General features: G+C 43.8%; 1 protein-coding gene across 1 annotated transcript in view; it reads right to left on the bottom strand.

The window, feature by feature from the left end:
* Positions 1-15,570, bottom strand: part of DOCK5 (dedicator of cytokinesis 5) — a 79,122-nt gene extending 63,552 nt beyond the window's left edge. Inside the window, exon 1 of the mRNA XM_068662461.1 lies at positions 15,319-15,570. Coding sequence (XP_068518562.1) covers positions 15,319-15,361 — 43 coding nt within the window. The 5' untranslated portion in view covers positions 15,362-15,570. The remainder of the gene's footprint in view (positions 1-15,318) is intronic.
* Positions 15,571-15,867: the final 297 nt, after the last annotated feature.

The following is a 15,867-nucleotide window of genomic DNA, read 5'->3' as shown; positions in this document are numbered from 1 at the left end:
TAACCACCCCTCCACCCATCCCAGAGACCCGATAACAGCTTCCAAATACCACGTCCCACTTCTCTGAAGCCTGCCCTCGCCACTATCTGATAGGAGAGGGCTGCGCCTTGCTTCCTCCGAACAAAGAATCACATTCAGTGCTGCAGCAACGACCAGACTTCATCTCATTACATCTTTCAAGCGAGGAGTCAAAAACTTCTGTACGGAACCAGAAGTATGTGCCTTCATGCTGCAACAGCCCTGTGTTAAGAAATGGCATTTAGGCTGGACAGGCCCATTCGGAGAAGCCTGGTATGCCGTCTGCTGCCAAGACGTAACCAAAAAAACAGTGGCTTTATTTAAAAAACAAGGAACTGCCCAAGGAATTAATTCTTAATGGGAACAAAGGCTTTTTGATGTTTGAGCAAAAAACTGTCTTGTACTACCCAGGAATTTGTGTCTGAAAATTTGAAAATAGCATAATTAAGATTTGTGTGGCAGATATCTTCAGAGAAAAGCAAGTCGTGGTTCAACACTGGGAAACATACATGCCGTTAGGCAAAAAATGACCCCTTCTGAAATGGCTGAGGCTGACATTCGGCCTCAATTTTACAAACTTCCAAGCGAATGCTCAGTATTTTGAATGTAAAGCAGAATAGTGGCATTATTTGGATAAAAAGGCTTAATTAACAGCCATTATTAAGCTTCAGAGTCAATAATTTGATGAGCTAGAGGTAGACCTTGATCATTTTGTATACTTACTGTTTCAGGCAGACTCCTTGCACAGGAGTACATTTGGAAGGATTCTTACTTATCCTTAAAATCATTCATAGTTATCTTAAAAAATGAGCATTAAAAACAAACTGAGAAATTAGATAATCTGCCTATGCATGAAAATATAGTATGGCTTTTCTAATTTGAATTTCACAATTGTCAGTTTTGGTTAATTCCTTCCAAGAACCATGAGAAGAGCAGGAGGATTCACACTGTCCTCAACATGCTTCTAATGCTCAGAGTCCAGCCTAAGACTATGCCAATAACCAAATCCAAACAGGGATGGGAGCTGCTCACCTGCCAAGTGTGATTCCAGAGACCCAGCTGATAAAAAGCATGCTAAGATGTTTCTGATTTCCTCTGAATAACAGAGTACTATCCTGGAGATGGGACAGGCTCATAATCTAAGGTTTTACAGTCTGCCCTGCACAAATGCTCTGATTGCCAGATTTGGGATTGGGAAAGATTTCCTCTTCAGTCACGCCACCACCAAGATTTGGATATTCCCATCCTTCTCCATCACAGCCTGTGGATCATACGCTAGGATCAATGGTTTAATCTCTCCAAGCCTGGATTGCTTTAGAGAAACCCAACTTAACGACCTCACCCATGGGAAAAGGGACGGCTTCACAAGCATTACATAAATGTTCCAACTAGATGATCTAATGGTCTCTGATGGCTTTGCACTCTACCAACGAAAACCACAGTCGGTTCCACAACAATGCTCTGCATCAAGCAGCAGTCCCAATGACAAATTAGCCCCTGTGCTTTAATTAGAGATTCTTAGTAGATTCGGATCAGGCAAGCTGAGATGATTCAGAACTATTGAAGCAAAAGACATACTGGTTATAAAGGAAAAAGAAATAATCTCCATCTTTTCATGCCTACAGAATTCCCATTAGTCATCTTCCCTTCAATTATTTATTGCAAAGCGTTTACACCACAGTGGCAGCTGCCTGAAAATAAAGGAGATTCTGTTCCCACGGTACATCTATCCTGCAATAAAGGATAGAGATACATGTCCTAACCATAATGCTAATATTGATATCAGTAATATCATCTCAGCATAAACTGCTCTGCCTCTTCCTAAGCATGCTTGGGGTAGAATTAGCCAGACTGCAGCTGCTTCAGTGATCTGAGCCACACAGATACCCCAGTTACGCTGACAAGACTGTACAGTAAGTTTTCCTGATGAGCAGTGACTTTTCTGGGCTTACTTTTGTATCGATGGCTAGCAGAGGAAGGCCACGGAGCGTTTTGGTTATAGCACTGACATACTAAACCAATGTCTGTATGGGCAGATACAACACTTAGACAAGCCTTGAAATCTCACCACTTAGTCCCACATTTTGCCCAGACAAAAGAAACTTGAAGTCTTAGCCTCTCTTGCTGCCTCCTCCTCAAACGAGGCCATGGAAACCAGCAGCAAAGAAAACCTACAGTAGGAAACCCACCAGAAACCAAGTCTAGCCAAACACACTTGGGCATTCACACAGACGTGTATCTGCTGTTTTTACATGCCTGGTAGTTTTCTAAACTATCTTCCTGGAAATACGTACCAGAATAATGCACAGCAGAGTCACAGTACATAGTAGGAAGTAGTATTTATATAGGTAATACACACACAATTGTTAGCTGTGTAATTTTCTTCACCAGGCTCTCTACTTCCTTTTGTTATTTTCACTCTAAAGAGCCCTTAGGGGTTTTAAGCTCAGATAAAGAATTAATCTACATTAGCTGTCTCAGCTTATGTCTGGAGTAAGAGGGAATGCTGTGAGCCAATGGAGGAATAAATCAGAACCAGTGTGGGAGCCAACTCCTACACTACAGACAATGTATCCCAGAGCTTGATTTATCAAAATGAATTTCCTTCTACTAGCCATACAATTCTAGCCTCCTTGGAACATCATGAAATATTCCCTTTTGCAGATACACAGAAAAAGAAAATAGCCTGGCCTCTCTCTTCTTGAAGATTCACACTTTTGTAAACTTTTTTTCAGGCCGCCTTGATCCATCTTCTTTCTACAACCATTTAAGGATGTCTGCAAGCTTACCTAGACTGTACTTAAGAGGAATGCCCTTGGCTTTGTTCTTGTTGCTCTACCAGCCTCCGTCTACCTCCTGCAGTCAATAGTGCTGCCCACCGAACTGCAAACGTACAAAGGAAAGATAAAATCTACATGTGTTAATGTCAGTGTAAGACACTTGGCCATGGTCTATTCCAGGTCTGGTTGATTTAAACCAAACAACGTGCAATGTCAGTGTTCAAGGGGAATGAACACGTGCAGGAGCAGCCAATCTGGCACTCACATGCTACAAGCAGCTCCTAAGTCCATAAAGATGACAACGCACTGCTTGTTGGGTCTGGAAGGTTGCCTTGACTTCACGGTTCACAGTCCAGCTGCCAGAAGATCTTGCTGTTTAATCGAGCCAACCTTCCTTTAGTTGATAAAGGAGAAAAGCCACCAATGACACTAAGCTGTCATTCGGAGTGGTACTCAATTCTGAGCAGCATGAAGCTGGCTCAGGGAGGAAAGGTGCCGCAACAGCTGCCGATGTTGTTATTACTACTGCAATCTGCAAGGTCTCAGATCCTGGTGCTATCAAAGCTGCATCCTTCACCAGCTCTAACTTCACAAAACACATCAATCTGGTGTGTTAATTATTTCACTCAGTCACCACGACATACATTTAACTGTCTGTGACACAGCGACCTTCCCAATACACACGATACAACACAAGACTGCTCCTTTTCATCTACTGGCGAGGCTACAGGAACTAGATACCATAATGACAGGTGACTTACAGATCTCGTTAGGTTAATAGGTGCCTGATATTATTGTAAGGTGTGTATATTCCACGCCTTGCAGGTTTATTTTGCCTCTTTGAAATCTGAGCAGTAACACCTAGCCTGAAAGACTAGTATTATCCCAAAGATATATTAAATCACAGCCTTGTCCTTTAGAGCAATGTTCTAACCTCAAAACACTTTCATCTGTCACATGATCCCAGAATTCAACAGCTTTACCACTGGCTTTAGCCATGTCTGAATCTGGTTTGTATTCAGGTTAGCCCACTGGTATCATGAGAACTCAAAAACCCTGGAAGTATTATGCATCTTCTCTGCACTTTCTGTTTTGGAGAGTCTTGGATGAGAACTGGCACATGAACGCTGTGGGTTATTTCCTAAAGAACAGGGGTCCGTACCTACAGCCTTCTGAATACTGCAGTGCTTCTAGTCCAGTGTTGACAACTGCACATACCTATTAGAGGGTTTCAATCCAGTTTTCACAAAAGTAACCTCCGATTTTGAACGTTCCCATTTTTATGGCCTGTGAAGAAACAGATGCTCACTTACAAAGCACACACAATCACTACTGCATTTTACAAAGTGTGTAATCGCCCTTTCTTTTGCCTCCAATCCTGCAAGTGTACTTTCTGTGCCTAAAAAGAAATAGCACAAGAGCAACTTCTGTAACAAAATTTTCAAGCAGATTTGTAGAAACAAAAGAACGAACCAAAACAAAAAACCGCACCAAAGCAGCCATCACTTGATAAATTGGACTACTCAGCTAATTTCCAACTTGAAAGTGCATGGCACTTTCAAAAGAATTAAGTGAATTTGCCACTGGCTTTAAATTACTGTCCTAGATCTTACTGGGCAAAACATCAAAGGAAATTAAAAGAAAACTTGGAAATACTACTGTACAGAACTGAGTGCTACTATCTAATAAGTTTTCACTGTATGCATTGCTTCCAGAGGGAGAGAGGGCAGAGATGAGAGGAGGTCTGATGAGTAAAACACTTGAGCATGCAGTCCAAGTGTGCCTACAGGCTAGTCTTCACCATCAAGTTCACTTGAGTTAAAACTTCAGCATTGTCTCCTGCTAGCATCACACCTACACGCAGCAACCCTGAACTCAAGCTGACAGACCCACAGGGAAAACACAGCTAAGGGATCCCATTTCACCAGCTGCAGCCCCAACCCACCAGAAACACAGACACAAATTTGTGTACGAGTGTTCCCAGGCCTCCAATGCTTTCCCCTTTCCATCGATGTGCTTGGAAAGAGACAGAGGAGCTCTCACAATTTGCATGAGATGAATCCATAGCACGGCTTGGCCAACTCTAATTTCAGGGAACTCGGGATATGCTGCCAAAAGCTTCTCTGCCGCCAGCAGACAGCCCCTCCGTGGAAGCTCGCCCTTGAGATAACTCATCCAGGCAGGACTAACACCAGTAGCATTTCTAATATGCATAACCAGAGGGATTTCAGTCGGCCTCTGGACCTTTAGAGCCTCCTATTCCACACGGGCTTTGGAATGGATTGCTCTCCATAATGGATGTCTGTGGTTTCATTTTATTCCTGTACATTAAACTCCACTTCCACGCAGCTCGAAGCACCCATTATACTGTCAAAGCACTGAAAATGTAAGTGCTGCAAGAGTAAGACCTCCGATATTTAAGCTCCTATAAATAAATAAATACAACCACACACACACACAAACCCTCTTTCCGAACAAATTGGCCCCTGTTTATCTGTGACAGTTTATAACAGCATTAGAACTATCTAACTGAAGTTATAACCTGGTTTATTACCAGGGAGATGAAAGCAGCACCCTTCCCAAGAACAAAAAATTATTACTACCGCCTTCGTATCTCAGGGAAATTTTTGCCCAGATTCAGCACTTTCCAGGCCAAGGCCCACTTTTATTGCGGCAACACCTCCAAAAATGCGAGTGCAAGTGGCTAAAGACTCTCCACAGAACCATCACGACTGTTTTTAGACACATCCTGACAATGTGCCAGACGCCTATCTGAAAGCTTCAAGAGGCTGCCAGAGCAATTCATCCTCTGAACAATGCTCCCCCCTCTACTCCTGGGAGATCTTCCTAGGAGGTACAGTCTGTACTGTACCAAAAAGACCTTTTTTTAAAATCATTTAAGCTGGAAACTTAAATTGTATTTGCAACTGGTCCAACCAGGACTCTAACACCCTCAGTCTTTGAAGCCAGCTGTGAACTGTCCACCTAGAAAGCAGTCCAGTGATTCCTATTTATGTTCCTGGCAAATGCACCTAAATTCATGATATATTTTAGGCCTCCTACCACAAATTAAATGCACTGGACTAGAAAACACAGTCCTCACTTGGTAGCAAGGGGCTAAATGCATTTATGATTTGGGACTAAGACAGTTGTAAGCTTGGCCATGTTTGTGTCTTTACCTTGTTAGCATGTAAAAGAAACTCTGACAAACTTTTGTTGTACATTTTTTCCACTTTTTAATGACAGGGTGAGATTATTATATCTGTATTCTTTCTCGATCAATCTGCAATTGGTTGAAGTTTTCCCAGTTTTTATAAACTTTCATCAGTAACTTCCATAGCTCCTAGCTGCATTTGTGCTAGCAAATACAACCCCATGGCAAAAGAACTACAGGAATGTGCAAGAGGCCAGTGTGAAATTCAGAACCAGTCGGCACAGCTGGTACTAGTGAGGTTGGTATTTCCAGCCTGTTGACACCTCTGAACAATTAGCCTGGTATCTAATTAACAGGAGACAGCTCAGCAGAAGCTGCAGAATGCAAGCAGCAGTTTTGGATGCTTCACAAGAGCTAAAGAGGCTTCACTGTTAAGAAGACGGAGTGAGAGAGATCCTGAAAATCAAGACCGTCACATCTCAAGCTCGATACCCAGAACTAAAGCAGCCAAAAGTCACAAGACACTTGCAGAAATACTGCTTCTACTTTGCAAAGTAAGAATAAGCCACAAAATAGGTACAAGTCCTTTGCATGTCAGCAGTGCCTTTGAAGTCCAGAGGATTAGTTTCACAGGGAACTACTTAAGAAATAGAGTAAGCACCAAAAGCAAGGGAAGACAAACTCAAGCTAATACGGATTAGCAAAAAAAGAGAAAGGACTCTGGGAGCAATAAGTTGCACGGTCAACTTACACACCAAATAAACTTTAGACACAGCCAATAAATTGAGAAACTTAAAGAATTAATTAAATAATTAAGAATAAAAATAAATAAAATAAAGAATTAATTAGAGAATAAATGCCACCGTTAACTCAGAAAGAAAACATCATATATTGCTCTGAAGAGTTCAAACTTCTTGCTGTCAACAGCACCAAGGTTTTTAGCTTTCCTGTTGAAAGCTTTGCAGTTATTACCTTCAACATTAACTGGTAAACACAAATCATAATAAAGGAAATGGAGGAAGAACACGAGTAGTTATGGAAAATGTGCGTAGCACTAGAGAGGAAGACAGCTGCTTATATACCAGGAATGGGTTCACGGTAGCTTCTCTCTGCCCTGGACAAAACAGAGCTGGGAAGGCTCTAGATATTCTGGAAAATAAAAACAGACAAACTATTTTGCTCTGTAATTACAAGATCTCCCTGTATTGGTTCCACTACAAATTCTGTAGGTACATGAGAACTAAGAGGTTAATTTAACTTTATTTTTATTTTCTATCATGGAAAGAAAGGAGCAACAGGTTGCTTTTTGTTTTTACTGAGACACAGTAAAGATCAGAAAACTAATTTTAGGAAACTGGTAAGGGAAACACTCCAGTCAAAGTCAGACAGTGCTGTTTAGCCTCTGTGGAGAGCAAATCCTAAGGCTATTAAATTCTAGACTTTGGATTTATAACAACTGTTGTTAGCAAACAGGTAAGGTTTTTAATTCTATCTTCACTTTACATTCTGAAAGCTAAACTCACTGTCCTTATCACAGACTTAGGAAGGTTTGCCCAGAGCTAACATCTTACATCTACTACATCTACTACAAAGTATAACTACGTATGGATTGTAGAACTTTCCCACCTGTGCCTCCTTCCCTTTCATTACTACAACGCAGGCTACGAAGGCAGTAAGCTTCAAGAAGCCAGGGTTGCTCGTAGCTGCAGAGCAGACTGCTGATTTATTCATTCTCTGGCTGCAAACTGAAATCCAGCACTGCTTCTGTTTCTATATAATTTAAAATAATGATTCCAAACACGTTGAGATTTATTTGGCTGTCAGCAAGTAAACACAAATAAAACATGTATTGGGCCATGCATAGTTAAAAGAAACATTTAAATCTCCCCCCTTACTTTTATTGTTTGATTTTGTTGTTGCTCTTTTGCTGTCCCAACAGGGTCTTCTGTGCTATGCGTTATAAGCTTCAAAAACACTTAAGGCACTTGCAAAAATGAGTAATCCTATAGAAGACTAATAATGGGATGCATTATACTCTGCTGACATACAGAGAGCACCCATAAAACAGCTGGCAGGCTTGACCTAATGTTCTGCCATGATGATATGATCTGCAAATCTGAGCTGCTGCCGGCGAGACAATGGCTGTAACTCGAGAGACTAGCTGCAAATTTTGGCAGGCAGGGTTCCCACCCAACAACGCTTATCTGCCCTTAAAGTTTCAACTGGGCAAATCTTGCCCATAATAATCTCTGTCAGCTCTTCGTTCCCAGGCAGCAATAATTGGAAAGTTACAAACTGGTAACATGGATAGGAATGAAGAGAGAGAGCACAAGAATGCTGGAAACGCAGGGGTGGGAAGAGACCTTGCAGCAACGCAGCTACACTCAGCACTTGGAAGTTTCTGCACCTTTGACAAAGAAACATGTCAGAAGAAAATAGTACAGCAAAGCATGCCTAAGCATGATCTGGGATCCATCTAAAAATTGGATAAGAAGCCACAACTGGAATTTTCCAAGGATGTGAATGAAATACAGCTTTCAGCAGTCCCTGGTTTGGGGTGTTAACTCTGCCTGGCTCCCAGTTAAAATCCGGGTACAAAAGCCCCAATCCATGGCTGCTGCAGGCACAGGTCCTTCCTTCCTGGTTCCAATGGCTACACACAGCGCTGCTCTTAAAAAACCTCTCCCTAACATTTGCTCCCACACGTAAATCCAGCCAGGCACAGCTCATCTTTATCACGTATGCTCCATTTCCATTGTTACATCTTCGTTCAGTAATTCAGCTTCACCTCAAGGCCGCACGCTTCTTGTTTCTATTACTCCATTACTGCCACTTTTCCGCATTCCTTTCTGTAAGGGGAAGGAGGGCTGGGAAGCAATCACTTCATCAGATCTCTTTTTCTTTTTCCTTTCTCATTCTTCAAGTGAAATGAGCAGTATCCAATAATTCTTTACACAACAGAAAACAAAAACAAGCAAACAAAAAAGCTAAGCAGCTGCACTAAGACTTAAGAGGTACTTCTCTCCATCCATTCCTGGAAAAAAGTAACACAGCTCAGCTGTTCTGTTGTGAAAACTCAGAATTTCTATCAACCCTGACCAAAATAAAAGTGAAAAAAAAAGCACGAACACACACACAGGCACAAAAAATCTGGTAGATAGCTCAGGAGAGCTCCCCCTCTGTGGTCTCCAGCACTGCCCCTCCCTCACAGCCTCTTCTAAATAAAGAATTTTCCACTTACTGGACACATGCATTTGGACTGCTCTTTTACCGATTTAGCACAGATGAAGTTCCTTTCAGAAACACACAGAGGAGAAGAACAGGATGCAAGCTTGTACAAACAAATTCTGAAGCACACGACCAGTTTATTTTGTGTTGAGTGAAAGCCACTAGGAGACTAACTTCACTTGCTAGAAATCAAGGAGAGAGTGGGAATCTTGAATCTGAGAGCTTGCAGGAAAAAAGGTTAAGTGCATGTTTTAGAACAGCCTGTCAGCAAAAAGCAGTGCAATGTGCTTTTTGGATGAGGATGTATTAATGCAGCTGAAAGCATTATATAAAAACAGGAGATGAAAACTGAATCAAGATGCAATAAGACATGAATGACATGGCTTTTTCTTCAGTCCTTACAGTATTTTGCCCTAATTTAAAGGAAAAGGTTAAATCACATTAAAAAGAAGAAAAAAAAAAAAAGAGGATGCTTAACAAGATAATGCATTGACAAACCAGGTGCATAAAACCACTTAGTGCTTTTCTATACATAAACGTCTACTGAAGTGAAGTGAGTTTTAGGTTTTCCTTCTGAAATAAAAAAATCTGTTGCTGGCCACATGGCAATACATGGGCCTTCAATCCACCCTGAACTTATTCCTAACTGATTAGCTGCAATCCACATAAATCCACCTTAAACTAATGCAGAACATTCATGCAGGGTTTTGCACCAATTTAGGTAAATATATTATAATCATACCATTTTCCCCCCTTTTAAGCAACATCTCCCATGAAGCTAACCTAATGTAGGTCTAAATGTCTAATTTGATATCCTTAAGCACACTCTTCTGACAAAGAAAAATTTACTTAATCTGGGCTGCTCGTACAGCCAGGTACTCTTGCATCCAGATGCAGCCAGATTCTTGCATCCTTCTGGAGCCTGGGCAGGAAAGCAGCACACCAGAGTGCACTTAACGTTGCCAATTAGCAGCAGCCTGCAGGAAGGGGAGCACAAGGCAAGCAGCAAGTTGAAACAAATATGAAATTTGCTCTAATTTGACATGATGTACTGCTATCAGTGCTGTGAGCCTCCTTTGATCACAGACTGGATTTCGAGACAACTTTGCAGAAGATATATGAAGTCTGAACATGAAACCAAGACCTGATGGCCAAGCGTATCAGAAGTCATCACAAATCAAACCATTAGTAAGAAAATCTTATTCTGCAGCACTCTCTCTTCCTCTCTGATCCTTTGCATTTCTGCTCACATAAATCACAAATGTAGCTGCCAGGGACTGGTTTACATTTGAAAAATTACTGCCATTCCTAAGACATGACGCAGCTGATTGTAACTCAACCACCACATGGTATTTCAGCAGAGTAAATACTTCTTTGAGACAAGAATAGTCCTACGTGCTGGTCCCTCCAGCAGGGAAAAATATAATGGGTTTAAAAGGTCACCAATAACTATTAGGGGTAATTACCTGTCTGTTAAAAAAATAAAAATCTATTCAACGCCCCCCCCACCCAATAAAAGATGATAGATTGAAAACTTGGGGGCTGCTACATGCCCCTGTAACAAATAGCTGCTCTTGGTAACATGGCCGAGGTATTTCAGCCCTAGCAAATGGCCCCGCTGCTTTTGGAACTGGATCAAAACAAGCCAGCCCCTTTCAAACAGCCACCCGTGTATTTGCATAGCTGGAATACAACATGTAAATCCCTGGAATGGGATGTGAAGAGGCAGAGAAAGCTTGGGAATTAGAGCTGCCCAAAAGTTTCTCCACTTTTTTCTTTAAAAACGTACCAGAAGAACCAAAATACTTTCCACTAAACTACTTGAAGTGCTTTGTTCAATTAGATTCCCTTGAGCCCAACATTTTACGACACTTTCTACCCAAAACACAACCGATTTTACTTTGAGTCTATAAAGATTACTAAAATACAAACAATTCATTGATACACCTCATTGACCAGTGAAGCTTTCTGGGCTCATAATAACATATGAAGTTATATATCTAACAATTTCGGAAGACCATAGGCAACAAATAATACCTTTGGTTTCTCCTGCTCCTTCCAAGCAGAACATGGCAATTTGTGGCTTTCAGCCTTTTGCTGCAAGCTCTAAGTTTGCTGTTGGGTTGAAGCATTTCGTGGTGTGTGGAGCAAATGCTCCATTACAGCCTTCAACTGCAGAGGCTCAGGCACGATAACCTGCCCAGTCCCAGCACACAAGCTCTGTGAGCAGCTGTTATCCCCAAATTCTGGGTAAAGAGACATTTCAAGAGGTGACCACAGCAGTGCCTCCAGGTGCAAGCCACCAACCTCACCTGAACACGAGCTGTTCTGGACCTCACGCCTCTAACTCTTTCAGCAGAACTCCAGTTGAATTCTCATTGTGGGAGACCAGATTTGTGGATTGAAGGGTAGATACGTACACAAATCACCTACAGAACTGTAAATAAACACTTCTCATCCTGTTAGCTCACAGTCAGAGGAGACATAGAAAGCATGCGTACCTGACACATCACTGCTGTCATCTGGAAACTGCTCTGGCTGGAAACCCAGCACTTTTTATTTCTGAACTGGTTTTGGGCTGGCTCAGTTCCCCGCCCTGGCTTACCACGCTGCCATTGCTGCTTTTTCAGACTGCATGAGGCAGCAATCAAAAAAATGGGGTCCAACTACTTCTGATAGCAGCCTGGATACACTGCAACAGAACATCTTATCAGGGGGATTGGACTAGACGATCTTTCAAGGTCCCTTCCAATCCCTAGCGTTCTGTGACTCTGTGATCTTATCATTCCACAAACTCCAGATTTCTCTCATACTTCATGCTGAAGCCAAGCACCGAGAGCACGGTCTCTTCCAGTCCACAAAGAACACTTACAGGTTAAGAGCAGTTGATGACTGAAGAAAGAATTGCTTTTACAACTGAAGTGGAATACTTAAGCTAAAGTTAATGCAAGCCTGTGTCACTGCCAGCAGGAAAAAAAAAATAAATAACTGTGGATTCCCTAAGTTAATCATTTTAAAACAAGCAGAAAGTAAAAGTTAAAAGCTGCAGGGAGCCATTCAGGTATTCTTTTCTCCAGTGCAAACTCTTTTGACAGAACAGAGTCTGTGTGAAAGCCATTCTGCAAGTGCCAACTTCTTTTTGAGAAAAGCACTGCTCCAAGAATAGGAGCATTGAGTCTGGAGCAAAGACCGTCCAACTTCAGTATCTTTCCTTCCCAACCTAGAGGTGAAACGTATTGCAAGGAAGCTTAGGGAGGCCCCCAATTGCTGCTTCAAAAGGCATGATGTTGCCCAGCAGATGATCAGCAGCGTTTCTGTCCCTTTACAAGGCTGAAGGTTCCAAACTCACATCTGTTACTGGGTTGAAAAGTCATCGAGAGTGAGAAACTGAAAGTCATTTGCCTCTCACGTATGTTTCCCTTAGGATGCTGTAATTTCCAGTTTCAAACTCAGTCCATATGCCATCAGCAGTATCCATGCTAAAGGTAGCACTCATAGGTTTAACCAATTGAGAACAAAACTCCTGGAAGACAGCAAATCCATTTGAAACCTCAATCTGTAGAATATAACCCAGGAGATAAACCATTCTGAACCGAACCGCAAAGATTAGACAAGTGACACTGAGTCACACCGTTAACATCTCGGAATTTCCTACTGTGCTGGTATGATTTACGGGGGTATGTTTAAAAAATAAATAAAAAAGCAAGCAGCTCTGGGTTAGTTTCCAAACTGCAGATTACTAGCAAACCCTGTGTGTGTTTGTTGTTTCTAAAAGGAATGAACTTCTAGCTTTACACTTCAGAACCATCAAATTGCCCACGCTACCAGTGAGTAAAGTTCTTACCCTCCAAGGACCCACACTACAAGAACCAGTGGCACTGCCCTCATCGCAGCCACCTTCACATTTTGTAGCACCAGGCACCCTGGCTAGCAGACATTATCAGCGCAAGAGGCTCACAATTTCCTTCCAACCCACGTCAACTTCTTGAGACTGAGGCACCAAGAGAAGAAGCTTAATGCCCCTGCTCTGCGCTTTTCCATACAGAAGTGGACCTTTTCCATCTCATGTGATCAGACTACACTCTGTCCTAAGCATTAGTACCCCTACAGACTGAAATCGAGATCCTACAAACAGCCATGAACACGCTTAGTCTGCCTATGACGAGTAGGCCTGATTATTGTTTCTGACAGTCACATTAAGCAGGAATGCAGAGAGGACTGGCACCTGAGAGCAAAGCTTTAACAGGGCACAGGATGCAACTGCAGACGGGAAACTGACAGCTCTGCGAATATCAAACTGACCAAATTAAGATTCATTAACACCACCTATCAGACACTGCCTGATAAAATTTGTCACTGCATAAATAATTCTGTCTACTGCCTGGGAATTAACTCCATCAGCTGTGTTGCAAAATAAAAGCAAGAGTGGAAGCAGTACAGCCTCTAGGTCAGTTTGGTCCATGAGTCTGCAGGCAGGGGAAGTGAGCATCCTTTTCACACAGCTGTCTGAACGCACAGACCTACAAGGACGCTTCCCACCAGCACTTTTTGGTCGGCAACATAAGGGAAGAGATAATTTTTCCTCCACCCTGCTTACTCACAAGCCAGTGCCCTTTGTGGAAAGGAGATGTCCTAATCAGCAGTTGGCTGAAGCCAGCACACAAAAATCACCCCGGAAGCAAGATGAAATGTTGACTAGAGGAGTGCCTCTGATTCATCCCGCTGCCCAAGGCCATTCTTCAGGTAGCAGAGCCTTACTCAAAGCTGTGCTTAAAAAAAAAAGGGCACAGAAAAAAAAAAAACACACAACGATCTAGCCCAGCCATTCAATTATGATTATGTAGCTTACTTGGTTGTAATACCCAACATTTTTAATTCCCGACGCTTGGAGTAATCTCACTAAGTCATACACACGGGCTGCCACGTACAAACAGCCTGGGCTGTTGGCTGCCCAGAAAGAAGCAAAGTTCAGGGCGTACAGCACTCCACACCCTCCCGGTTACCAGAGCAGAACTAGATAAGGCCGTGCTGCATACGGTACCTCTGAAGTTATTTAGCCAAACTTAAGCCACAGTCCTGCAAGGAGGAGGCTGCCTCCCTGCAAAGCCACTTTGCAATCGAGTTGGTTTTCAGAGTCACTACGCAAAGCTGCGCTGGATGAGGTCCCTCATTTTTCAGCCCAAGGACTGAACTTGAACAAGCAACCTCATGGGAGCTGGGGCAACTGACACTTGGCAAGCATGAAATGAGAAATTTGCCTCGCATCAAAAAAAGTCCACCGAGGAACCCACAGGGCACAAAAGAGCGCCCTGCATTAAAATAAACTGTAAGGAGCTGTGTGTCAGTCATGGCTTCCTGCATATCGTTCCCGTCCAATTCTTGCAATCAACCTCAGAATTGTGTGGTTTTTGATTTGTCACACTCACAAGAAAATGGGAACTTATCGGCAGCACCACTGGTTATGTTCCGCCTAGAGAGAGGCACGCCAGTGTCCAACCCCCTCCTTTTAATTGTTATCGGGACAAGGCAGAAGGCACAAGGTGCCAGTTAAGCCTTCTCTGCTCCTCCCCTCACCTCAAAATATCACTGTCAAGATTTCCACCCCCCTGCAAAGCCATCCCCCAGAATCCCCAATTCCCACATTGCAAACTTCTTATCCTGGCGTTACTTTTCCTATCCACAGCTCCGTTTGGGGACAACAGCAGGCATTTCTCCTGCTACATTAGATCTCTCCGTGCTGTTAAACATGCTGCAGAGGCAAAACTACAAAGGTCAGTCCTGAGCCCACAAATCCAGAGCTCCAAGGGCAGGCGCTGAACGCAGCCTCCATCCCCACAGGTCCAAAGAGTGGATGCCGGTGGCTGAAACTTGAAAGTGGAAGAGGGCAGAAACTGGGAAAAAAGAAGGTAGCAGTGGAGGAAGTGTGGGGAGGAGAAAGGAACCGAGGGTCTGCGGGGCTGAGCAGCAGGGGAGGAAGAAAAGGCACAGAGCAGGGGAAGCGAAGGGAGGTGCTGCATGGGGAGGGCTTGGGGGGGGGCACAGGGAGCTGGGAAGGGGGAGCAAGGGAAAGGGGGGAGCAAGGAAAAGGGGGGAGCAAGGGAAAAGGGAAAGGGGGGAGCAGCTGGGGCTGGCACTCACCGACGCCGTACTTCTCCCGCTTGGTGGGGATCCAGCGGGCCATCCCGGCGGCGCTTCCCCCAGCACGGTCCCTGTGCCACCGCCTCCCGGCCCGGGCCGCTCCGCCATGCGGGACAACTGCCCGCAGCCGCCCGAGTGCCGGCCGCCGCCGAGCGGCAAGGAGCGGAGCAGAGGGGAGGGAACAAGGCCGGGGGCGGCCCGGCACCGCACGGCTCCGCCCGCTGGGACTCACCTGCGGCCGCTCCTGCTGCTGGAGCAGCCGGGGAGCCGCTGGCTGCAGGCTTTGCTCGAGCAGTGAGCCATTAAGGAGGAAGGAAACTGAAGGGTTAGTTTAAAAGTAGTGTGGAAAAAAAAATAGGAAGCTTAGGGGGTGTGCTCTGCTGAAGATATGAGGCTGTTGTTTGCAGGGCTGGGTGGGTTCCTGGTGTAAGCCTCCGGTGAAATGGGACCTGCTGGAGTGTTTCAAACTGGTGACAGAGACACAGAATGGTTAAGGCTGGGGAAGCCCTCCAAGGTCATCTGGTCCAACAGTCCCCCTCCCACCAGCAT

This window comes from Anas acuta, chromosome 27 (genome assembly GCF_963932015.1).
Source record: "Anas acuta chromosome 27, bAnaAcu1.1, whole genome shotgun sequence".
NCBI classification, from domain to species: domain Eukaryota; kingdom Metazoa; phylum Chordata; class Aves; order Anseriformes; family Anatidae; genus Anas; species Anas acuta.
The sequence above is the reverse complement of the archived record's forward strand: the minus strand, read 5'-3'. Positions and strand labels throughout refer to the sequence as shown.